Genomic DNA, 27,149 nt, shown 5'->3' on the forward strand with positions numbered 1-27,149 from the left:
GCTGAACTATTACTTCATTATCTTTTCTAGGACCTTCCCAGATATTGATGTCAGGCTGATTTGTCTGTAGTTTTCTGGATCCATTCTTTTTCCCTTTTTGAAGATGGGAACCACTCTTCAAAAGTGGTTCTCTGGTAGTTCCCCAGAGCTTAGCCAAAAGTTCATTTATCTAATTTCTTGAATAAGTGGTCTGTAATATACACCAATGGCAATGTCATTCCTTTTTACTTTTATATTAACCCAAATGCATTCAAGGCTTTCATCTTTTTTTTTTTTTGCATTTCTGTAAAGATACATTTTTTTCTTACATATACTCCACCTCCAGTTTTGTTGGTCTGTTTCTTTTGAACAATTTAAATCTTAGAAGAACATTCCAGTCTTACTAGGTTTGTTCCTCATAATTTGAGCATTAGCATTTTGTCATCTGGGTCTTTTTTGACAGATTCTTTGTTTGCTTGCTACATCTCTTGCTCTTTCTTACCACTTGGTTGATTGTCTTGAGGTACAGTAGTGACCAAAATTGTGGAAACCTTTTGGGAAAAGTCTATTTTTGAGGTTTGATGGCTAATAACACCACTTTTTTGGAGTAGTACCATAAAACTATATATCAATGGAGAGATAATTTAATCAAGAATGTAATGCAACATAGCACCAAGAATTGACGCCTTTGAACTATGGTGCTGGAGAAGACTCCTGCGAGTCCCTTGGGCTGCAAGGCGATCAAATCGGTCAGTCCTAGAGGAGATCAACCCTGATTGCTCTTTAGAAGGCCAGATCCTGAAGTTGAAACTCAAATACTTGGCCACCTAATGAGAAAGAAGAAGAGCCTAATGCTGGGAAAGATTGAGGGCAATAGAAGAAGGGGACGACAGAGAATGAGGTGGCTGGATGGAGTCACTGAAGCAGTAGGCATGAGCCTAAATGGACTCCAGAAGATGGTAGAGGACAGGAAGGCCTGGAGGAACGTTGTCCATGGGGTCGCGATGGGTCAGACATGACTTCACAACTAACTACAACAATACAACATAGTTTGTTCAATTAACTGTATTGTATTTTATGAAAAACTATAGCCAAATAACCAGAAAAAGGAAGCACAACTTGCTTAGGTTGATATGAGGTGGCTTTCCTTCATCTGATTATGTGATCGCTATCATGTTGGTTGGGGGGGGGGTTTCTTTCATTTAGTCAGCTTGTAAAATATAATAACATTAAAATAATGGGGCAAAGAGTTGACTTGTTGCCCAGAAAGCGATGTAAAATAATATTATTAAGTGAACAAGGCTAGTTATAAGGAAATTAGAAGCAAAATTGGTGGAAACTTAACCAAAGGTGGCATATCTACTGTACACATTTCCCCCAAAGATTTCCATAATTTTGGCCACTACTGTATATACTTGTGATTATTCTCCTAAACATTTGTCTCTCTCCCCCTTTAGTTTTAGTTTAAAGCCCTTTGGATAAGCAAAACCAGTTGTTTTACAATCCTCTGCCAGAAGCTCTTCATGTAAGTATTATAGACCAATGTCTAGGAATTCAAATTTTTGTTGATGGCTCCATTTTTTAAGCCAGTGTTTTCCTTCAAAAATTCCCCAGTTCCTCATTGAAGATGAAAATTCCTACTTGTGCTCCCATCTCTTTGGCCTTTGATTCCTAACAGTTCATAATCCCTTGATACGGTTTTCAAATTCTTCATTGTATCATTGATTCCCCTATGAAAGAGGAGAAAGAGTTAATAATCTGTGTGATTAATTATTTTAGTAAGCCTCTCAGTCAAGTTCTTGATTTTTGTTCCTCAGGACTGCATGCTCCTTAAATAGATTGTTCTGTCTGTAAATTGCTGGTTCCATTCTTTTAAGTAGTGAGCCTCGTATCATCAACACACACCTTTTTTCCCCTTGAATAAATCTGATCTTTTCTTCCTGTCATTGATATATTTGATGATGTCCTTTCTCCAGATGTCTTCATACTTACTGCCAAGGGAAGGATATCAAACTGATTGCTTAGGTCCATCAAGGCTGGAGTGGATTGGACTGTGTTGGACTGCATAGATAATGTTCATGTCGCCAATAGTCTATCTCTAAAGTTTAATTTTCTCTTGTTAATTGTTCCTTATTGTGTTCAGTTTATTTACGGTCTTATTTCTTTGGTTGGCCTATTTCATTTTGGTTTTTGAGTCTCAGAGGAGCTAGATTTGTCTCTAGACCCTTTGCTTTTTTTTTCTAGACCCTTTATTTTTTTCTGCAGTAATTCAATTAGTTTACATTTGGTACAGATATAATTTGGATCTCCTTTGGGTATGAATATATGACATATATTTTGTAAATCACCAAGTTGTTAGACTTTTTCCCCCCTTGCTTACATGTTTTTCATTACTACGTGTTTTTCCATGAGTATGTTATTTTTGTAAATGCAGTTGCAAATGCTTCCAATAGTTCCAATACCAGATCTCTTCTTTATTTTTTTTAAAGTTTATTTTAAAAAAGTTTATTTTAAAATAAAATGGTTTAATATGGGTTTTATTTTTAGCAGTCTTTCTCAGCTTACAGTTATTTAAAATGATATAGGAAAAACTGTATTTTTTTACAATTGTAAGAATTGTAAATTACCAATTGCCCACAGTGGTAGGATCTTGAGGGTTATTAAAGCAATTTTTAGCAATATTTCTAATTTTGTGTAATTTTTTAATCTTTCGGTTCCTTTTAAATTTTAAAAATCAAAGAGCTTTAAAAATGTGTGCTTTTTATTTTAAAAGTGTAACTAAAAATTTTAAAATAATTTCCCATTTCTGTTAAACAATTATAAAAATTCAAAATCTTATCTTTTAAAATTAATTATGTCAGAGCGTGCAGTCCTATTGCGTGCGACAACCCAGGAGCAGACACAGCAAATAGTGATTTGTAGCAAATAGTGGTTTATCTACAATATCTACAATGGTATACAAGTATCACTAGGAACAATATACATACACGTGCTACGAGCAGAATCCAACAAACAGCAAATACAGCAGGAAAGGGAAAAGAAAAGAAGACACACTAGCAGAGCCTCCCCTTTTTTACACAGGCTCTTAAAGAGACAACAGCCAAAGAACCTGCTAACTCATTCTCATCATTGCATCAGCTGGTCAGCTCATAAATCATCACTTTGACACTCCTCCCATTTAAAGCTGAACAGCTGTTAACTCGAATGCTTTTACATACTCTTGATTCTTGCCTGCTTAACATATCGGCTATATTGTTGTCAGTTGAACAATGCTGTAACTGTATCAGTTTATCCTTTACAGCCTCCCTGACGTTACAATACTTTATATCTACATGTTTATTTCTGATTCCATGTTCTCCCGTTGCCATTTTTATACATGCAACATTGTCTTTAAATACTAGTACAGCTCCTTGTACATCGATATGTACATCCCTTAGCAATTGAACATACCAGGTTATCTCAGAACATGCCTCAGACGATGCTATGAATTCAGCTTCAGCAGTTGACAATGCTACTGAAGGTTATTTTCTGGATTTTCATCTAATTACAGTGCCAGCAAACAATATCACAAACCCTGAGTTTCATTTTCTGTCCCACATATCATTTGCCCAGTCGCTATCTACATAGCATTGTAATGATAAGTCACTAGATGGCCTTATCCTCAATCCTAGGTCCATTGTTCCTTTTAAATATCTTAATATTCTTTTAATCCCCAACCATTGTTGTTTGTGTGCTGAAGGGTGCCAACTCAAAATGCTAACCGCACTGGTTATATCTGGCCTTGACCACTGGGATAAATACAATAAGCTACCTATAGCTGATTGGTATACTTCTTGGTCACATTATGTGTCGTTTTCTGTTTCTACATCATTCTGGAAGCTTGGTGTCATAGGAGTTAATACACTGTTACATCATACTTTTCTAATAGTCATTTTATTTTCTTTGTTTGGCTTAGCACATATCCTCCCTGTTGTGGTTTACTTATCACCACACCTAGATAATTCCTTATTTCTTCTAGGCTATTTAATTGGAACTTCTTTTCCAGTTGCCTGGCAAAGGAGTAAACCTGGGAGTGGTTCTTAGCAATAAAACAAAGGTCATCAACAAACGCTAACAACAAACACTCTGCATCCTTATACTGTGAGTGTATAAACATGGATCTGCCTTGCTGCTTCTAAATCCTAACCTTCTGAAAGCATCATCTAACACTGATTCCAGTTGCTTAGTTTCATAACCTGGGGCTTGTGCCATATATATGTCTTCTTCTAACTCTGTGTTTAAATATGCAGTGGTGATATCAAAATGATATATGGCAGAGGTCCTCAACCTTTTTGGCACCAGGGACCGGTTTCATGGAAGACATTTTTTCCATGAACTGGGGAAGGGGGGGAGGTTTCAGGATGATTCATTATATTTATTCTATATTTCTAAATAAACAAACAAATAAATAAAGCACTATATTTCTATTATTATTACATTGTATTAAATTAGACCAGTGACTTGCTTCTAAGAAAGAGGGAAGGAAAAAAGGCAATCCTAAACTCAGCCTTCCAGCAAAACAAACCAAAGACCCAGCATGTTGAGGAAGTGCTGAGAAAACCATTCAAAAAGAGAGAGGGGGGAGGGAAGGAGGGGGGGCACTGTGCAAGCCCAGCAGCCTTGGAAAAGGTGCAGATGAGAGAGGGATTCCCTTGGAGACACAGTGCTAAAGGAGAAATGTAACTTCTCCCCTCCCCCCTTGCTAGCCGGGTAGGAGCGTGCTTGGCTTGCAAACTTGAGAGCTGCATGAAGGAAGGAGTGTGAACACACACATACACACACAAAAAAAGAGAGAGAGACCAAATTAAACCACGAAAAGTAGGCAGGAAATTGCCAACACATGAGGCACCTGGAGCACTATCAAAAGAAAAGCAAAAAAAAAACTCACCTGTCTTAGAAAAGATACAAATGAGAGAGAGAGAGATTCCCTTGAAGACGCAGTGCTTAAAGTGAAATGTAGCTTCTCCTTGCCCCTATTTGCGTCCTGGAAAGCACCCTCACAGACACATACCTTTGGGGGATCCTCCTCCAATGAGGCTTTGGGGAAGCCTCCGGTTGCAAGCTGGGCTGGTGCGTGCTTGCCTCACAAACTTGGTGCAAAGGGAGTGTGAGCCCAGCTAGGTGCCAGGAGGGGTAGAGGAGGAAAGTGAGGAAGAAGAGGAGGAGAAAGAAAAAGTAGCAGGAGGAGGAGGAAGCAGGAAGAGGAGGAGAAGGAGGCAGAAGAAGAGAACAACACAAGAAGCAGGAGGAGGAAGGACGCTGAGCTCAGAAGTTTCAAGCCAGTTGCAAACCAGCCGCTGGAGAACCTTTGCACTCAGCAAGCCGACTTCTGCCCTGCCACTCTTCTGCCCCTGCCCCTGCCCAGACCCCTGCAGACTTGCTGCATGTCTCCAGCTACGCGGCCTGGTTCCTAACTGGCCAGGACTGGTATTGGTCCACAAACCGGGGGTTGGGGACCCATAATATATGGTATAACTGTGTGCAGTTGCTAAAGCCAATGTTAGCCTTGTGGTCTCACCTCTTACTGTTGGTGCAAATACTTCCGTCATAATGAACTTTTTTTCTCTCTGCGTAAATCCTTGTACAACTAACCGTGCCTTATGCTGCAATTCATTTTGTATAAAAACTTCTTTTTATATACTCATTTACACCCCACAACCTTTTGTCCTGGTAATCTCATGGGGATAAAAACCTGATGCACATTCATAGACTCCATTTCTCTGTCCATAGTTTCCTTCCATTTGTCCTGTTCTGCCTTAGGCAATGACAACATCTCTTGGTAATTACAGGGTTTATACCTATCACTACACACACTAACCCCATTTGCAGAGAACCAATCAGGAGGTACATTTTTATTGCTACATTCAGACCTCCTCGGTATCATCTGTCCCTGTGATTCTGTGACTCCTCTCTTTATTTCAGGTCTATCCTCTTCTATTTCTATTATTTCTGACCTGCTGTCCTGTTCCCCCTTCATTGGGCTTTGTGTAGCTTTTCCTTCCTGAGAACTAGTGCTACGCACTGGCATGAACACCTCAGTGTTAGCATGCACCTTGTCCAAATTGTTCTGTTCTGCAAAACTAGCGGACCATCAAATTACTACCTTTTTTGTTCCATCTGTGAATCTATAATCTTTGGAACCTGGCTCATATCCAACAAACCTAAGTTTCTTGGCCTTTTTTGTCCCTTTCTTCTGGTGCCTTTGGGAATATGCACTCAGGCATAACTGCCAAATGTCCTTAGGTGAGCCAATGAAAGTTTCCTTCTATATAACACGTAATATGGAGTTTCATTTATGGCAACACTCCATACCCTGTTTATCAAATAGTTGGCTGTTCTCATGGCTTCCCCCCAGTACAATCTACTCATTCCTGCATCTGCTATCAGTGAGTCTTTCACAGTTTGCAATACGCTATTCCTTCTTTCATCCTCTCCATTTTCTTCTGGCAAATACAGATTTGTACTCTGTGGCTTATGCCTAAATTCCTCAGCCACCTTTGAAAATTGTCAGATGTGAACTCTGTTCCCCTGTCTGTTTGCAGCTGGTATACTATACAGCCATATTTTTGCTCTACAAAGTTCACCCATTGCCTAAACTGTTGTAATACCTCTGTCTTGCTTTTTAACAGATAGCAAAATCCATATTTAGTATAATCATCCACTATGACTAGTGCATACCTAGCTCCTCCTACAGAGGGGGCTATAGGAACAATTAAATCAGCGTGTACTAACTGCAAAACTCTGTTTTCCTTGAGCTTTTCTTACTCACAGGATACACCCTGGACTTTGACTCTTTAAAAACAGTGCAGTCTAAGTAACTATTGGATTTCTTAATGTTTAGACCCTCAGCTAGGTCTGGCTTCCTTTGCAGCACTCTGAAATTTGCATGACCTAACCTTCTGTGTAAGTAAATGTACACAATTATCATGCTTGGGAGTGTTTGTAAGTGTTTGTGCACAACCATTCTTTTGCTTCCCTAGTACATATAAATTATCCTGTTTAACACCTTGTGCACAAATCCTACCACCTTTCCTGATGGTATATTGTCCTTTAGCAAACAGTATTTTATACCCCTTGTTATCCAAACTTGAAATACTTAACAAATTATGATCTACGTCTGGTACATACAATACATTGTCCAATGTTTCCCCAATATCAGGTACATAAACTTTACCTTCTCATTTAACAGCAGACTTTGTCCATTAGCCAAACTAACAAGTATTTGCTTAGCTGGTCTCAAGCTAGAAAACATTTGTGGGTCATTTACAATATGCTGATTCATCCCACTGTCCAACAACCTAGTGTTTCTAGTGTTCTCAGTCAACATACTACCAGGGAAAATAATGAACCATCCTTTGTCAGCTACGTAGCTCTACAACTTTGCCTCACTGCTCCTCTGTTTCTCCTTTCAGGGCAGCATCTCTGGAGATGTGCTGTAGAACCACACGTGAAGCAGCATTTCACTGTGCAAACGTTCTCAGCTACTCTGCTAGTGCCTTGGGATGTTGCAGTTTTCGACCTGGGCTGTGCGTTGCCACCACCCCTTCTCTGCTGCCTCTCCAGCCATTTCTGTTCCTCCTCCAGCAACCGGCCAGTCAAATAATTCATGGTTAAGTCCCTCTCTTGCATAGACTCTAAACTAGTCACTAGAATGTCCTGTGAACTGACCACCACATACACCTTGTGTGTCTCAGTAAAAGTCATTCCTCTTAAACTTCTAGCTCTAGGAATGTTTTTCTCATGGACTGCCAATGCGTAGATATGCTCTCTCCCACTCTCAGTTGGGCCTTATACAGTTTCCTTGTCAGCATTACTTTGCTGCTCGCAGTCTCTCTAATGTACACACTGCGCTTAGCTTCCCAACACTCTTTAGCAGCCTGGAGACCCCTCACGTGTATCAGCTGGCTATCCTCCAAATTCTGGTCCCCATCATTCAGGACTACTGGTGGATCAGTAACAATCACCCACAACTCCTCACTTCGCAGGTACATTTCCATCTTCACACACCAGGAGAGGTAGTTTGTCTCATTCAGCTGAGACACTACGAAACCTCCTCTCATTATGCCGATGGAGTCCTTGTTGCCTGCTTCATCTAACAACCACTAATCGCAAACAAACCACAAAGTACAACCCCTCGGGCTTTGGGGCAAGTTCTCATTAGGTTTCTCTTCTCTCTGGGCCCATAACCTGTCAGAGCGTGCACAGTCCTATCGTGTACGACAACCCAGGTGCAGACACAGCAAATAGTGGTTTGTAACAAATGGTGGTTTACCTACAATATCTACAATGCTATACAAGTATCACTAGGAACAATGTACATACACATGCTAAGAGCAGAATCCAACAAACAGCAAATACAGTAGGAAAAGGAAAAGAAAAGAAGACACACTAGCAGAGCCTCCCCTTTTTTACAGACAGTAATTTTCAGAACCATTATAAGTTCTGAGAATTAATATTAGAATAAGAATAGTTTTTCATAACCAAGAATAAGGCAAGTTACATTTTTAAAGAGTAGTTTTGTAATCTGTTTGTTATTCAGAACTGTCTCTCAAGACAGCAGAAAAAATAGATTAAAATTCATAAAACAATAGCAAAGTAGCAAGAACACAATCAACCATGTGACTATGCCTAAAAAGCAGTGAAATTAAGAAACATATGACCTAATTTTTTTCAGAAGGAGTTTATTCCTCATAAAATTGGCTGTTCATCCCAACCTGAAAGATAAAATTACCTGTGACTAAATATCATCTTAGCATAAGTTAAAATGTATTAAATCTAATTCAATTTCATCTTGTGCACATGTCATTTTGTGTGAAGATATATCATTTTTGCCCCATAAAGATTCATTTTTAAGTAATTGCTGTTGTTTGTGTGTTGTGTGCGTACACCTGCTTTTGTAATCTATTTTATTTTATCATCCCATGCTATGTTGCAAATTCATTCCTGATATCATTTATAATCTTCCAAAAAAGTAAAATTCTGTAAGAATAATTAATTTGCCCTGTGACTATAGTGATAAATGAGATGTCATGAAAAGCCACATTCTGCTTTAAGACTCTTACATAGTTTTTGAGGAAGTACTTTTGTTTGAGCTACTTCAATATGTTTAGTAACAAATAATTGAAACAGGGAAGAGAGAGGTATGGACATTCCATGGACATTCAGCTCAATTTTAATTTTAAAGTATAGTTTAAAATGGGCAACTTATATGTGCTTGTTTCTGGTATTGCATATTATAACCTAAAATAAATAGTATAAAAGAATAAGAATTATGTTCAAGATTAGAATAATGGCAGTGACAATGGCCCAGGAATTCAAGAGAAGCCCAGTAACACCAGGGATTTGCTAGTCAGTTAAGAATCTAAAAGGTACAAGTACAGATTGGGCAAGACCTGACTTAAAAACAGAAACTGTGAGAGGGACCTTGGAGTCCTAGTGGACATCACTTAACCATGAGCCAGCAGTGTGCAGCAGCAGCCAAAAAAACTAATACAATCCTAGTTTGTATAAACAGAGGCAAAGAATCAAGATTACATGAGGTATTAGTACCACTTTATGAAACACTAGTAAGACCACACCTGGAATACTAAATCCAATTTTGGTCACCATATCACAAAAAACATGTCGAGAGTTTGGAAAAAATTCAGAGAAGAGCAACTAAGATGATCAAAGGATTGAAGACTAAAACATACGAAGAAAGGCTGCAGGACTTAGGTTTGGCTAGTCTACAGAAAAGAAGAAATAGGGGAGACATGATAGCAGTATTCCAGTATTTGAGGGGCTGCCACAAAGAAGAGGGGGTCACATTATTCACCAAAGCACCAGAGGGCAGGACAAGAAACAATGGTTCAAAACTGATCAAAGGGAGAAGCAACCTAGAATTAAGGAGAAATTTCCTGATAGTGAGGACAATTAACCAGTGAAAAGGCTTGCCCCCAGAAATCGAGGGTGTTCCATCAGTGGAGATTTTTAAAAAGAGGCTAGACAGTCACTTGTCTGAGATGGTATAGGTTCTCCTGCTTGAGCAGAGGGCTGGACTAGAAGACCTCCAAGGTCCGTCCCAGCTTTGTTCTATTCGAAATGTAAAGCAGGAAGACACTGCACTTCTGCTTTTGCATCAGTGAGAAACTGGAGCACAACAGACCCACTTCTTTGCCTTTCCAATGTCCTCAACTGTTCAATTGTAAAGGCACCATCTAATTTGTTCAATAAAAGAATTAACTAGTATCATGTCCTTCAATACTAGCCAGCCAAGCTGATACTGAAGAGAAAAATCCCAGCCCAGCCCCTATTACAACTACTAGGTAGAAAGAACATGAAATAGCAGCCTGGGGAAGTGACTGTTCCAGAAAAACATTACCCTTAATTTCCTCAATCTTCACAACACTTAGGGTTAGTCTGGTACTTTATTATGACAGATGCAGACAGAGATATAAATTATGAGTATTTTGCTGTATTTGAGTCAGTATAAAATTATATACTTCATGTCTCTTATTAATATACCTGTAGAAGAAAATTTGTATCTCAACTTTTTTTTTTTAAATTCCATTTTTTTTTAAATTCCATTTATATCCCGCCCTTCTCCGAAGACTCAGGGCGGCTTACAAGCTTAGCAGTAGCCTTCATTCTATGTATATGCCTGCTTATTAGGGCTTTCACACACACCCCAAGCGGCATTATAGATGGGGTGTGTGTGAAAGCCCTAATTGTGCATGCTGAATTGTGCATGCACTTGTTGAGTGAATTATATTGTGTCATTGTGGTATACAACAGTAGTCAACAATCTTTGTGGCTTGGTGGCCTGGCAGAGGGGAACCGGGCTGTGTGACTGTCAGGTCAGTGTGCACATGCATGCGTGCACAGCTCAACTTGTGGAAGTCAAGCTGCGCAAGCATCTGTGCACACTGGCCTGCTGCTTGTGTGGCCCAGATGTGAATAGGTCATGGCCCCATAGTGGGTCGTGGCCCAGGGGTTGGGGACCACTGGTATACAATATACAAAGATCTATAATTTTGTTGGCTTTATTCAATTTTACTCCAAATGAATTTGTGTCAGCCCACAATACACCAAACAACATAAAAAGAATGTAAGTACGGTACTAACAAAACCAAATTAGAACAGAAGAAAAAAAAAGTAAAAATATGGCAAACTTGATAAGATATTACAAAGCATCATATCAAAGCAGGCACCAGATACTAAGCCAAACACTGGGAGAACAGTCAGGTTTTATGGTCCTCTGGAACACCAACAGGGTTGGAACCACATGAATCTTAGGTAGAATCTTATTCTAGTGAGCAGTGCTGCATTCCCTGGGTCCTGATACTCTTTAGTCAAAGAAACCCATAGAATTCCAAGCGTGTCATTTTGAATAAATTCATTCAGTATGGCAATATCCTAAATGGTAGTGCCCTATATGTACAGTAGGAATGGATTGAATGAAAGATAATCTCACAAATTGATTTGGCCACATGGTCATGTCATATAGTAGCATGCAGTTACCTCGCAAGAAAATAGCCATGCTTCCCTAATGTCTTTAAGAAGTCTATAGAACGTGGAACGTATGAGGGCAACTATGGAAAAACAAGTATACACTGGGTATCTGAGTTCAATGACTTTCACTTATGGCAATAGGAATGATCATATTGAAGTTATTGATATGCTAACTAGGCATTCTAATTAGGAATTCTGGTAAGGTTAGGAATCCAACTTACTTGGATAATACAGATTACAAAACACCAATGAAAGCCAACAAAAGCACTTCCATCATTAGAGATCATGGAGACAGAACTATAAACAAAGAATAAGTAGGATCTTTGATGACCAGCAAGGATCCAGGCAGGCAGTCCAAGTTTATATTTATTTTTATGTCACAGGTCCCAAGGATGCAAGCAATTACCAATTTGTTCGTGTTAAAGATGCTTTCATTTTGTTTATCACTTAGCACAGACATGTCAAACCCGTGACGTCACATGACATCACGCAACGTATCGGGACGGTTTTGCCATTGTCAGTAATGGGGTGGGCATGGCTTTTGCATAACGCATCCAGCCTGCGGGCCAGCAGTTTGACACCCCTGACTTAACAGAACAGATCATTAAGAAAATCCCCTTATTATAAAGTGAATTTATAATAAACTGTGGGTCACCATAGGACTAATTTTTCAGCCTTTAATTATGTATTACTTATATATTAGTTTAAAGCCAAATTTAAAGAATTTTTAGGATTTTTAAATAAAAATGCTTTGTAAGTGTAAGAAAAATTATTAAGGCTGTATAATAAATACACTGTGGAAAAACATAGATTTGTTTTGGATTAAATATTCCTTGGATGTTCCTCATATATCTGAAGTTAAAAATTGATCTTTATCTTCCATCCCCAGATATAAAGTGAAAATCAGAATAATTTTTTTCTGCTTGATCAAGGTTGTTGTGTTGTTTTTTTAAAAAATGGTTTAACAAGATAAAAACATGGTTATATTATATAACATGATTTTTATTAGCAGTAGCATTTATAAAATCATAGTCAGAAAAAAGACCTGGAAAAAAAAGTTAAAGGTTTTTTTGTGTTTGCCAATTTGGAACTGGCTAAAGCATAAAAGAGAATAGTCAATATTTCCTCAACTTATTTTTCTCTCTCTCTTTTCAAGTTTAAAGCTGAAGAATGAATCTACTTCAGATCACTTTGCTTTATTTGTGTCCAAGAGAGAGGTCTTTTCTGTGCAAGAGCCAGCTGAACATCAGATTAGATTTGGTATATAACTGCACTCGTGAATCTAGATAACCTAGGTTGTTTATTTACATTGTTGTGATAGGCGTTAGGCTTTATGAATGGTGTTCATATATGGTCCACCTAACTAGGTTTTTTTATAAATATTTTACTAATTTTACAATTCTAAATACTTAATAAACAATGTGTTGTCTGGGTCCATTGGTAATTCAGTGGTACATATTAACTTTCTCAAGTCTAGTTTCAATACTACACCATCCGGTGCTTCCTTGGTCCTGTCTTCTTCTGGTGGTATGCATTTTTCACACTGGGCAGATACAATTCTTGTTACTGTTAATACATATACAATTAAATATAGACATCTTCATCACATTTTTCTGGTATTATACATAATATCAATAATGTCAGTCTATAATATCTTTTCTAGCCAGAACAAATCTCAATTGCATTTGCACTTAAAATCTATGTGTTCAATCAATGTCCTGTTTTTCCCGCTTTTTTTAAATTTTAATTTCCTATCAATGTTCAAAATAATTCTGTCGCTTATAATTTTCTCATATTTGGGTAACCAAAAGCTTCCCTTATTCAAACCCTTTTAGAATTTTCATATTTCCCCATCTCATAACAAAATGTAATATTCTAGTTACAAATCCCATCCTTCTAATTATAATAATTTCTAACAGTTATCTATTTCTTAACTATATTCAAACATCTGTTTAATAGTATAATATCCCATCTAATAGGTCAAAACCTCTATTTTCTTTAGTCTTACTCTAACTTTCTTCCTTTGCCAAATAACTTTTCAAATCAGTGCATTTGAATCATGAAGTAATTCTTCCTCTGTTTTTGTATGTATTGTTTGGAATGAGGAAGAGAATTTGATTGAAGTATTTTTGGGAGAACACTCAACCCATTTATATTCATTAAACAGCCTCCGTCCTTCCCTTTCAGTTTTTGTTTCCATTTCTTGTTTGTCAATATTCAACATTTCCCCTAACAGCTTTATCATCTGTTTGATCAGCTCTTCTTCCTTATCTTCAAATGTGTTCTACGATCTTGACAAGTAAGATATCTTTTCCATTTCTGGTGTTATCACTGCACCTTCTAATTTTTCATTTGTCTGTACCTGTCTGTTAATTCTTTCCTTTAGGTCCTCCATCTTTGGATCCATTTCTTCTCATTTTCCCTCTGTTTTCTGGGTTACTAGTTCCTTCTTTGTAGTCATTGTCTGAATTTGTAAGCTTAGGTTAGAAAATTGTTCTTTTATCTCAGTTGTGTTATTTTAGTCTCATCATGAAATAAAACAATTGTCTCTTGGATTGATTTCAACATAGAAAGAATTTCTGAGATTCGTTAACATTTTCTTATTTGTGTATCAAACTAGGGGCTTTGGAAACAAGTGTTAAAGATGGAAACACCCATTTTGTTTTTGTATGTTGTCTTTATAGTCCAATAGGGACCCCAACACAGATAAGCAGTCCAAGAGTCCCCCCCCCCTTTTTTCCAGCTGCTGCCTGCTAAACTGAAAGTTTCCAGGAACAACAAAGAGTCTTATCTAAGTCCGGGCTTCAAGCCAAGTTTCCTTTAAGCATAATAAATTGTAGTGCTGTGATTCACCACTAGATGTCATTGACACCATCTTCCAGCTTTCTAAATCCAAGCCTATTTTACAGAATTTCAAATCTTTTTTTAAAAAAAGTCTGAAAGGTATTTTAGTCCCCAAATTTCAAAGCTATATATCTGTATTAATTCCAAATTGATCTTGTAGTTTTCTCTATTTTCCCCCAAAGCAATTAATTCTCCACTTTTCTTTTCCTGAAGGCTCAGCCAATCTCAATGTATACATGGTTGTACTTTGACAATAAAGGTTCATTCATTCAAATGAGGGAGCAGAGCAAAAACTTCCCTTTCCTCTGTCATCGGGGGAGGATTATTTGCTTTGGGCATTCTTTTTTCCTGGAAAATAGTGTTAAGATCATAACAGAGGATAAAATCTCACCCAATTCCATCCACATTGCTCAAAAATTGCTAGTTCAGTGATGGCAAACGTTTTAGAGACTGAGTGCCCAAACTGCAATCCAAAACCCACTTATTTATTGCAAAGTGCCAACACAGCAATTTAATCTGAATATTGAGATTTTAATTTAGAAAAACACAACCCATACATTAACATCTTTTGTCTTAAAAGAAAAAACAACTTTACTGAAAGGTAAAAGTTTGCATTTGGCATGCTTTTGAACAATTCATGTGATTTTTGCTATTGTATGCTTGCTGATAATTTGTCTAACCTTGGCTTATACTTTGTAAGTTTGAGAGCAACACATGCAGAACTCAGGTCTTCTGTTAGTCTGTTTCTGGTGTCAGATTTAATATAACTCAAAGCTGAAAACAGTGTGCTCACTCTGGAGGCTTGATTTGACTAGGAAGGGGCTTGAGAAATGGCTTTTTCCTATGAAAATGTAGCCAAAGAGTGAGGCCTGCATGCCCACAGAGAGGGCTCCTAGTGCCCCCTCTGGCACACGTGCCATAGGTTGGCCACCACTATGCTAGTTAGTGCTTATCTTTGGTTGTCACAAATGTAGCCAGTCTTTCCCCCGCCAGTTTGGAGGGCTTCTTTGGATCCAGAGGAAGGGCCATCACCCCTCTGCGATCAACGAAGGTCCCTTCCTTCTTTGTCACCTCTCTGGGGTGACATTTGACCCTTTTTAGGGTCCCCAGCAGGGCAAAATCGAACATGGAAGATGGAGCCCCATCTTCCTATGTCCATCACACCACAACGCCTAACTGGAAGTCTCGCCTAGCTAGTTTTTATAGTGCAGCCTTCCTTGTGCTGAGGCAAGAAAACCCACACACATACCAAACAAATTATCTTTTAAATTCTATTTATTATAGTGACAAAGATTTGTAACATGTACTTAATATTTCAACATTTTCAAATAGATAACCTTGTAACCTCTTTTTTCATAGGTTTTAAATAATTTAAATGAAAGTTCTAGTGGACAAATAAGTTGAACTAATAACTTTTTACAATCCAAAATATAAAATAAGATGCATTAAAAACCTTCACATCATTTTTTTCTAAAACTGAAAATTTGAAAGCATTGTTCTCCTTAATTATATTGTTGACTGATGTTGTATACCACTCAATGATACACTATAATTCACTCAACTGCTCATAATCACTCTTGCCTTGATCACCTCCCATTTGGATTATTGCAATGCACCTTACATGAGGTTGGCCTTGAAGACCACTAGGAGATTTCAACTGCTCCAGAATGCAGACATGTACACTGAAATGGGAACCCCAAAGTTTCCTCATGTAAAATCTTTGTGCATAAGCTGCACTGACTTCCAGTTTCTTTTGGAACACAATTCATGATCCTGGTCATTATCTTTAAAGCTCAATATGGTATAGGACCATATCTTTGAGACTGGCTTTCCCTAAGGACATCTACCCATCCTACAAGGTCCTAGTCCCTTTCCCTAAATATTGCCATTTGATGGGAGCCTTTGCCATAGTCCATGAAGTTTGGAAGACATCTACCTTCTTAACCTCCTGTAAAGCTTTGAAGACCAGGCTTTTGCTGTAAGAGCTGGAATAAGTCTGAATATTTGCACATTAGAAATCTGACTTGGCACCAGGTCTTTTTAATGTTTTCATATGTTTAGTTTATAGTTTTCATATGATTCTGTATGTTGTTTTAACTTTTGATTAGAAGCTACCTAGAGGTTCTTAGAAGAAGGACAGCTATATAAATATTTTAAATAAATAAACTAAAATCATCTTGAATAGAGAGGACTATATAAACATATGCAACCTGAAGCTCATTGGAATCCAAATTGGGGGTTAGATTAAATGACAAAATGTGCGTCACAATACGGACCCGTGACTCCTTACATCCAATTGTCTTTGTCATTTTTTGTCATGCGTTTTGAACCTGAAACCAATGATTTTAATGAAATTCATAATGAGTCATCAGATCAAATCTTCATCTAGCCTAATAACTTGTTACAATAATGAAGAGGGATATTCTACAGAAGAATTCATAAGCTTAGTTATTTGGGAAAATTATTTTAAAGTTAGATATGAAATTGAATAAATAAGTTTTATAAATCATTATAGATACTCTACCCTATTTTTCTTTTAGTAACTGATACTCACAAATCTTATGCCACTGAATCCAGAGATTCTTGGTACTCATGGCTAATAGCCAATTATCCATTTCACTTCATTTAAAGTTGTATAACCCTAATCTTCCACATTTCAAAAAGTTCTTCTGTGGTTCAATTCTTTTTCTGGAAGGCAAATATTCTCCTGTTATTAGTTTTCCCAACCATCTGCAAAGAGGAGGTTGGAAACTTAATTGATTGACAATGACTGGGTTAGGACTTGATCTAGGTGGTCCACAATGCACTCAGTAACTAGATTAGATCAAAACCTATCATAATTTAAATTGATTTTGAGTTTCAGGTTAAAAATTTAGAATTTTCTAAGAAGAGTACATTAATATTTTATCAAAGAACAGCTTTTCATATTTCATCTATATTCTTGTAAAAGTGCAAATTTCATGTACATTCTATTTTGAACCATCAAAGCAACACTAAATTCAATGAAACTTATGCCCAAGTAAGTGTGAATAGATCCAAAGGATGAAGAAAACTCTATAACAAAATTTAATGTCTCAGATTTGGCTTGTGTCTGCTTCACTTGTTTTAACATAGCATTTCTGTTTGCATAATTTAAACCTGCATCAGCATTCTCTCTGTGTTACAGGGCAAGCACAAACTTTTTGTGAACACAGGACTTGAAGGGAACTGGTGTGGTCTAATTCCAGTTGGGAATCCTTGTGAATGTGTAACAACAACAGGTCTAAAATGGAACCTCAGTGAGTAAGATATCTTTTTCCCACTCTATAAAACTATAATGTTATTAATTAAAAATATAATTAATAGAGGGATAGAATCAAGATCACATGAAGTTCTAGTACTACTTTAAAGCCTTCATAAGACCATACTTGGAATATTGCATCCAGTTCTGGTCACCACAATAAAGAAAAGATGTTGAGACTTTGGATAGAGTGCAGAGAAGAGCAACAAGAATAATTAAGGGGCTGGAGGCTAAAACATATAAAGAATGCTTAGGGGAATTAGATATGTCTAGTCCAGGGGTGTCAAACTGCCGGCATGCAGGCCAGACACATCATCCAGAAGCTGCGCCCACCCCATTGCCAGAAATGGCAAAACCATCCCGATATGTTGTGTGACGTCACGTGATGTCGTGGGTTTGACATGTCTGGTCTAGTCTAATGAAAAGAAGGACTAAGGGAGACATGATACCAGTGTACCAGGCTTCTACAAAGTCAAGGGGGGTTAAACTATTTTTCAAAGCACCAAAAGGCAAGATGAGAAATAATGCATGGAAACCAACCGAGCAGAAAAGCAACCAAGAATTAAGGAGAAAATTCAGTTAAAGCAATCAACCAATGGAACAATTTGCCTTCAGAAGTTGTGGATGCTCCATCACTGGAAGCTTTCAAAAAGATACTGGATAACCATATGTCTGAAATGATATAGGGTAGGGGTCTCGAAACTATGGGCTGTGGCCCACTACCATGCTACAGCCTTTTGGCCACCAGACCACGTGAATGGTTTGTTGATGCATGCGTGTGCGAATCTGCATATAGCCCCACTCATGTGAGCATCGCCACAAGCATTGTTGCAGGTAATTGCATGAGTATCATCACAAGCATCATGGGCATTCGTGGCCCCACTCGTACCAGTGTCACCCACTCACATGAGCAACAGGTGTTCGTGCATACACACATGCATCTGCAGGTATTTACTCCTCCCACAAAATCATCCCTTCTTTCCCCCCGCTCCATGCCGCAAACCCCAAACATTTGGGGAACTCTGATATAGGATCTCCTGCTTGAGCAGGGGATTGGACTAGAGCAGGGCTTTTCAACCAGTGGTACAGGTAACACCTATGGTACATTGGCACCCAGCAGATGGTACGCAACCATCCTAGAAAAGTGGTAGCAGTGGAGGGGAATGAGCTGAACTGGTGGCAGCACTGCACAAGCCTGAGTGAGAGACAGCTGGAGTTGCAGGGCTGTCAGGGCTCAGCGGAGGTGCCAGGATCAGCACTTCTTCAGGGCTGTCAGGGCTCAGCAGAGGTGCCAGGATCAGCACTTCTTCAGGGCTGTCAGGGCTCAGCGGAAGCAGCATGATCAGCACCAGGCTCCAGCTGGAGCTCAGCACTGATCCTGGTGCTTCTGCTGAGCCCAGAAGAAGCGCCGATCAGCTGGAATGTTGCAGCATCTCCAGGGTCTTGTGATTTACATTCAGATGCTTGGCAACTGATTCATATTTATGATGGTCGCAGTGTCCCAGGGTCATGTGAAGTGACCAAAACCTGCTGCAACCACCCAGTAGGTGGTGGTTGGGGAATAAAAACCAAACTCCCCCACCCCACCCCCACTGCCAATCCTCAACAGAAATGCTCACAACAATGAAAACCTCAGACAGGAGGAAGAGTGCTGCCGGGTGGGCAGGCAGGTGTCTTGCTTGGCTGTAGCTTCGGGGAGCACTTTTTTCAGTGCCGTTGTAACTTCGAACAGTCACTAAGCGAACTGTTGTAAGTCGAGGACTACCTGTATTTCATCACTTTTTTTCCTTTTTTTTTTGGTCATCAAGTTTTTGACACCTTGCTAGGTGACCATTGGTACTCAGACGTTGCCATATCCTAAAAGTGGTACAATGGGTAAAAAGGTTGAAAAGCCCTGGAAGACCTCCAAGGTCCCTTCCAAATCTATTATTCTATGTTCTGTGTTCTATAATACTTTATTTTGGGTAGGTGTGCAAGGAATTATATGATAATTTAGTGCATTTAATTAACTGTATATTACAGATAGCATCCCATTCATATTAATTAATTAATATTACAATATTCATTTGGGGGAAATTGCATTTTGCCTGGAAACATATAAGAATTCTTTGGCAGAACGCAGAGAAAGAAATAAGAAAGAAATAAAGAGAAATGAAATAGATCCCTGCCAGGAAGGAAATGGGTTCTGACATGCTGTCCCCCTTAGAAAAAAAGACAGATCCACCTGTAAAAATAAAGAGAAAGAGGTAGACAAAAGTTAGTCTGGTTTATTTGTATATGCAGCATGAAATTTACTAAGTAATTTGGGGACTGTAACGTGACATTTCTGAACCCATTCATTTTGGGAAAGAGGCAGATGTTTCCAGGCTACTAGGTATTGGGTGGAACTATGATGTTTCCTGGAACCTAGAATCTCCTTGATTTCAAAATGTTGTTCACCTTCTTCCATAATTGGAAGAGGAGAAGGAGCTGCAGCTGGCCTTAAGGGCAATAGCAATTCATGTTTCAGAAGGCTACAGTGAAAAATTGGGTGAACCTGTCTGAGCGTCTTAGGGAGCTCCAATTCTACTGTGACAGGATTGATTATTCTTTTAATAGAAAATGATCCCACAAATTTTGTTCCTAGCTTTTTGATGGCTGCAAGGATTTTAGGTATTTTGTTGACAGATAAACTTTCTCTCCTACTTGAAACTGTTTGGGTTCACTTTGTTTCTTATCTGCCTGGAATTTATATGCTTCCCTAGCCTCATCTAAAGTTCAACTGGCCAGGTATTTTGTAATTGTGCAATCCATTCCTTCAGGGAAGGGATAGTCGTTTCGCTCAATGGTAATTCAGGCATTGGGTTGAAACTTTGTCCCATTGCTACCTGGAAAGAGTGTAGCCCGTGCTGGAATGAACTGCATTGTTATAAGCAACTTCTGTGAATGGAAGTAGTTTGGTCCAATTGTCTTTCTGGTAATGAAACATCTTAGGTACTGTTCCAGTACTGATTTCGACCGTTCAGTCCCACTATTCACTTGTGGATGATGACTAGATGACAACTCTTGAGTGGTCCCCAAAAGTCCAGGAATACTCTCCAAAACTCTGATGTGAATTGTACCCCCCTGTCTGATATGATTTGTTGTGGGGCCCCAGGAAGTCAAAAAATATGTTGAACAAATAACTTTGCAAGTGTCTTTGCATTGGGGATTTTTTGGCATGGGATAAAATGTACTTGTTTAGAGAGCAAATCTGTAAAGACCCAAATGACTGTGTTCCCCCTACTTTCTGGTAACTCCACAATAAAGTCCATAGAAATTTCTTTCCAATGCGCTGATGGGGTTGCTGTTGTTTGCAACAAGCCTGGGATTTTCCCCTGTCTCCTCTTAGCTGCAGCACAAATTGGGCAACTAGCCACGTAGCTTTCAATGTTCTTTATCGACGGCCACCAAAACTAGGTGTAAAGTTTTTACTACCCCAAAATGGCCAACTGATTTCGAGTCATGACATAGCTGCATAAAAGTCAGCCTCTGGCTTTTTGGAATGTACAGTGTCCCTCTCACCCACCTATGGTGCCTAGGTTCTTATGGCTTAGGAACAATTCGTCATTCTCTAGCGCTTGGCTCACTAGAGATTCTGGATTTTGGCTTGCGCTCAGATGGTGACTTGCGCTGCCAACTGTGTAGATGGCATGAGTGGGTCTGTTATCTGTTCTATTGCTGTTAATTGTGGAGCCTGGACAATGGATCAGCTAGGAAATTCTTTCCTCCCAGTGTTTTAGTGTGAAATTAAATCGGTGGAAATACTGCAACTACTTTGCTTGTTTAGGGGTCAGTTTTCTGGGCATCTTTAAGGCTTCTAGGTTCTTGTGGTCGGTGCATATCTGGAAGGGGATTTTGTTTCCTTCCAGGAAATCCTGCCAGGTTACAAGGGCCCATCGGACTGCATAAGCCTCCTTTTCCCAGAATGCCCACCTGTTTTCTGTCTCTGTGAGTTTCCTTGATGTGTATGCGCAAGGCTGCAACTTCCCTTCATCATTCTCCTGCATTAGTACTGCCTCCATGGCTACATCGCTGGCATCAGGTTGAAACACGAATGGTTTATCAGTATCAGGGTGTCTTAGAACAGGTTCTTTTCAGTCTTTCAAATGTGGTTTGACATTCTACCATCCATTTCAATGGTTGGCTTGGTTTCGGCTTCCCCTCCCCTTTGTTTTTTAGTAAGTTAGTAATTGGCAAGGTGATCTGTGCAAATGAGGGAATGAATTGCTGGTAAAAATTAGTAAATCCAAGGAAGCTTTGCAATTGCTTCCTAGTGCGGGGTGGAGCCCACTCTAATACAGCTCGGACCTTCTCAGGATCCATCTCTATGCCACTTGGCAAGATCCAATACCCCAGACAGTCATTTTTTTCCTTATGAAATTCACACTTAGATGACTTGGCATACAAGTGGGCTGCTTGGAGTTTTTTCAGTACTGCTCTGACTAATTTTACATGCTCCTTTTTTATTTCAGTAAATATCAGGATATCGTCTAGGTAAACAAGTACCCCTTTGTATAGGTGCTCCAGGAGCACATCATTTATTAATTGCATGAGCACTGCAGATGCCCCTTGAAGCCCAAAAGGCAAAACCCTGAACTGGTAACATCCTAAGAAGCAATTGAAGGCTGTTTTCCTTTCCACTTGTCTCCCTCTTTAATTCTGATTCTGTAATACACCTCTCTTAAATCCAGTTTTAAAAAGATTTTTCCTTTTGACAGGTGTGCTGGCATGTCTTTCATGAGAGGGAAGGGGTAAAGGTTGCTCTTACTCGCTGTGTTGAGAGAGCTGTAATCCATGCAGAGGCAAAGAGTCCCATCTTTCTTTTTGCAGAATAATATGGGGAACTGCAGTTTTGGGTTTTGCCAGTTGGATAAATCCCCTTTCCAGATTTTTTTATGAACTTTTGCATTTTCTCCAGCTCCTTTAGGCTCATGGAATACAGTTTTGGCTTAGGTAATTTTGCCCCCAGGAGTATTTCAATAGCACAGTCCATGGGTCGGGGGGGGGCAGTTCATTGGATTTCTCCTCACTGAACACTTCAGCTAGATCCCGGTATTCCTCTGGTATGCCCTGCAACTCCTTTTCCCCCACCACTGCTGAATTTTCAGAGGAACTTCCTCGGTTCTAGGTTTGAGTTGGGGCTCCTGCTTCTATCTTCTCCTTTGGGATCTCAGTTCTCCTGTCCTCCAGTCCATCCCTGGATTCCACTTGGTCAACCACACCATACCCAAGATGAGGTGGCATTCCAAGCCAGGGGTCACTACAAACATTAGAGTCTGTACATGATCCCCTATGGTGAGTTGGACAGGTAGTATGGCAAAAGTAGCTGGTGTCCCCCCTGTAATTGACCCATCTAATTGACCGAATGAAATCGACTTCTTCAGCCTCCTCACCGGAATCCCTAAATTCCCCACTAGGGTTGAGCTTATAAGGCAGCAAGAGCAGCGGGAGTCTATTAGGGCTGTGAGCGTAACCCTTTCAGGCATTCCAGAGCTAAAGTTCTACAGTTCTGGTGAGGGGCACAATGGGCCCACTTACCAGACAGACTTCCGGTGGTGATGCGATGCTGAAGACAGCCATCTCTGGGCTGTCCGCTCCGCAGCTTTGTTGAATCACTGAAAAACAGTGCCGATCAGCTGTTTTGGTGATTCGGAAGCCCCCTCCCCGGGAGAAGAGGAGGGGGTGAGGCCCCAGGTAGGGGTTGAGCTCTCCGGGGCCGCCTGAGCTTTAAGTTTGGGCGGCTGAAGGATTGAGCCCCCCCCGAAGCCTGGGTTTGCTCCAGGCTGTGCAGTGTCTCTGCTCTGTGATTTTTGGAGCAGAGTCAAGCGTTAGCAACCACCCCTGCCAGAAGGAAAGACTCTTGAGTATCAAGACGCAGGCAGAGCGGTACAGGAGGTCAAGGTGAAGTGGACTTTTATCTTTACTCTCTAGCTCAACGGATTTTATGGATTAAAAGTGAAAGTGCGCAACAAGTGAAAGTGGGGGAAGATGGCGACGAAAGCCTCTAAAGTTCTTCGGAGTGCAGGGGCTTCCCCGGTGCAACAGACTTCGTTTCAAGCTTTGCTCCCTCCCACACCTTCTCCGGCACTGACTCTTAAAGATTTACAGGATGCCTTTGAAAAGCAAACACAATTAATGTCAGATATGATGGAAAAGCTGGAGGAGAAATTGGAGGAGAAAATGGAAGAGAAGCTGGAAGAGAAGTTTAGAGCAATGAGGGCAGACATCTTGTCTACAATTGAAAATGTGGTTGTATGTGTGCAAAGCTTGGATGAAAAAGTGGAGGATCTTAGTCAAAAGAACTCTATATTGGAAGTAAAAGTATTAGAGAATGAAAATATAAGGGATAAAATGGATGGAGACTTGAGTCTGGTCCAGTACCATCAGATGGAGTTTGCTATCAGAATCAGGGGCTTAAAAGAGAATCCTAAAGAAGATTTAAAGCAGCTGATCTCCGAGGCTTTGGAAGTGATACTGGGCCAATCAGCAGCTGAAATTGAGGGAAGTATAGATAAAATCTTTCGTGTTAACTCCTGGATTGCAAGGCAGAGGAAGTTACCTAGAGATGTGGTTGTTTACTTTACAAAGAGAGCAATTAGGGATGAAGTTATTCAAGTTGCTTATGATACTAAGTTTGTGGTTGCTGAGCAAGAAGTTCTGGTCTTAAAAGAGATTCCTCCAAAGATTTTAAGGAGAAGGAAAGATTTTGCCTTCCTAGCACAGGAACTTAAGAAATGTGACATCAAGTTTAGATGGGAGATTCCAGTGGGCATGGTGGTGATGCATGAAGGTAAAAGATACCGTCTGGTTACAGTGACTCAGGCACGTGATTTTTACAGCAAAGTTTTAAAAGCAACCCTTCTATCACTTCTGGAAGCTGTAAAGGGATATGGCGAGGGAAAGCCTCAAGATGCTGATGGAACACAGACAGAGGAGAATGGTGCTGGAGGGGATCAAATTACAGTTTCATTGGCAGCTGCTGGAGAGCAGAGGATGACGCGTGCCGCCTTAAGACGAGTGAGACAAGAGCAAGAACAAGATCAGCAGAAAGTTATGGAACCTCCAAAGCGTACTTACAGTGAAGCTGTGGGAGGGGCGCGGCCTAAGGAAGTTACAGGGGTCCTGGCAGACGTGCTCCAGAAGCTTCGGGATGCCAAGAATAGTGACTAAGTTCCTAACCTGGAATGTTAATGGATTAAATTCACCACAGAAGAGAAAGAAAGTTTTTCAATATTTAAAACAATTTAAGACTGATGTTATTTGCTTGCAAGAAACGCATATTAGGGTTATGGACCAAAAGTACTTGTTGAATTCAAGGTTGGGTACGCAATTTATTGCTTCTGCAATGAATAAGAAAAATGGAGTGGTTATTTATGTTAAGAATACTCTGACAGCGGAACTAATTGAAGTAGATAAGCAAGGAAGATATGTTATGATAGATTTGCTGTTAGAAGGCAAAAAAACGCTTTTAGTTGGACTGTATGCTCCAAATCAACAACAAGCTGACTTTTATAGTTCACTACATACAAAGATTACCCAGTTGGATTATAAATCTTTTATTTTTATGGGAGATTGGAATGGTGTCTTGGATGTACAGCTGGACAAATTGGGTTTTTTTAAACATGCCCCGAGTCATGCTAGACTGCCTAAATCTTTTTTTGAAATGAAGGATGATCTGGAATTACGAGATATTTGGCGTGAAACGCATTTACATGAAAAGGATTATACTTTTTTTTTCTGATAGACACCAATCTTTTTCTATGATTGATTTTATATTACTGACTAATGATTTTTTTTTCTAGGATTAAGAAGATAAAGATCTGTGCAAGAACTATATCTGACCATAGTCCAGTTTGGTTAGAGATCAATAAGGACAATAGAGATAGGCGCTCCTGGCGCGTAAATGAGAATTTGTTTAGAAATCAGAGAAATGTGGAAGAATGTAAAAAGCAGATGAAAGACTTTTTTGAAATTAATATGAACAAGGATACTTCTATGGACATGGTTTGGGATGCTAGCAAAGCTTATATGAGAGGGGTGTTAATATATATGAATAATAAATACAGACGTAATATGGAAATTAGGAGGAAAGAACTGGAGAATGAAATTAGGGAAAAAGAAAAGGCCCTAATTCTGAATCCATCGGATGTGAAGTTTAAAGAGGTTATTAACTTGTTAAGAGGACAATTTGATAAGTTGATGGCTGATCAGGTGGCAACTAACTTACGGTTTGCTAGGCATAACACTTTTTGCAATGCCAATAAACCAGGTAGGTGGCTAGCCTACAGATTAAGGAAAAAACAAAGGGCCTCTAACATAGATAAAATTGAATACAAAGGAAAGGTTGTGTTTCAACAGGATCTTATCAAGGAAGCCTTTGTGGATTTTTATTCTAAACTATATGTTAAGGAGAAGATTAATGAAACAGATATTGATGTATATTTGAAGAATGCTAGCATCCCAGTTCTTACACAGGAACAAAAGGAGATTAATCAATTGATAACAGAAGAAGAAATTTTTATAGCAATTAAGGAATTGAAGTTGGATAAAGCGCCAGGTACGGATGGTCTGACTGCAGTCTACTACAAACATCTACAACTGGAGCTGATAAAGCCACTAAGGGAATTGTTTCAGACAATTCAGAAGGGGGGAAAGGTGCCTCCGTCTTGGAGAACTGCTTTTATTTCTTTGATTCCGAAGGAAGATCAAGATGCTACTCAAGTAAAAAACTACAGACCAATATCACTTTTAAATACAGACTACAAGATATTTGCTAAGGTATTAGCTAATAGATTGATGAGGGTTTTGCAACAGATGATTCATGGGGATCAAACCGGGTTTATTAGTGGTAGACAAATGAAAAATAATGTGAGGCATATAGTTGATGTGGTGGAGTTTTTGGAAAGGAACAACCAGATCCCTGCGGCGCTAATTTTCTTAGATGCTGAAAAAGCTTTTGATCAATTGAATTGGCAATTTTTGATGAAAGTTTTAGATAAAATGAATTTTGGTGATAAATTTTTACAACCAATTAGGGCATTATATCAAAAACAAACTGCCCGAATAATAGTTAACAATAGTCTGACTGAAGTATGCAATATTGAGAAGGGCACAAGACAAGGGTGTCCGTTATCACCTTTATTATTTGTTTTAACATTGGAGATATTATTGATAAAAATACGGAATTCGAAAAAAATTAAGGGTATTCAAATTAGAGATCAGGATTATAGATTGAGGGCGTTTGCAGACGATCTGGTTGTTACGGTGACTCAGCCAGAAAGCTCTGTTGTGGACCTGATGGAGATAATAATGCAATATGGGAAGGTTTCTGGATTTAAGGTTAATGTACAAAAAACAAAAATTTTGGCCAAAAATATGACAATACCGCAAAAGGCCCTTTTAGAAGGATTAACTGGATTTGAGATTGTTAAAAGGGTTAAATATTTGGGGGTGTATTTGTCACCCTCAAATGCAAAGTTATGTAAAAATAATTATG

General features: G+C 39.2%; 1 protein-coding gene across 11 annotated transcripts in view; it reads left to right on the forward strand.

The window, feature by feature from the left end:
• TPK1 (thiamin pyrophosphokinase 1) overlaps positions 1 to 27,149 on the forward strand; it is a 474,984-nt gene that overhangs the window by 350,642 nt on the left and 97,193 nt on the right. For 10 of the 11 annotated variants that reach the window (XM_081342927.1, XM_081342933.1, XM_081342929.1 and 7 more), the window contains one exon: positions 17,519 to 17,630. In XM_081342927.1, coding sequence (XP_081199053.1) covers positions 17,519 to 17,630 — 112 coding nt within the window. Of the gene's footprint in view, positions 1 to 17,518; positions 17,635 to 27,149 lie in introns of all 11 variants that reach the window. The other variant, XM_081342928.1, reaches the window with a different exon arrangement.

Source organism: Vipera berus (genome assembly GCF_964194415.1).
Source record: "Vipera berus genome assembly, chromosome: Z".
Lineage (NCBI taxonomy): Eukaryota > Metazoa > Chordata > Lepidosauria > Squamata > Viperidae > Vipera > Vipera berus.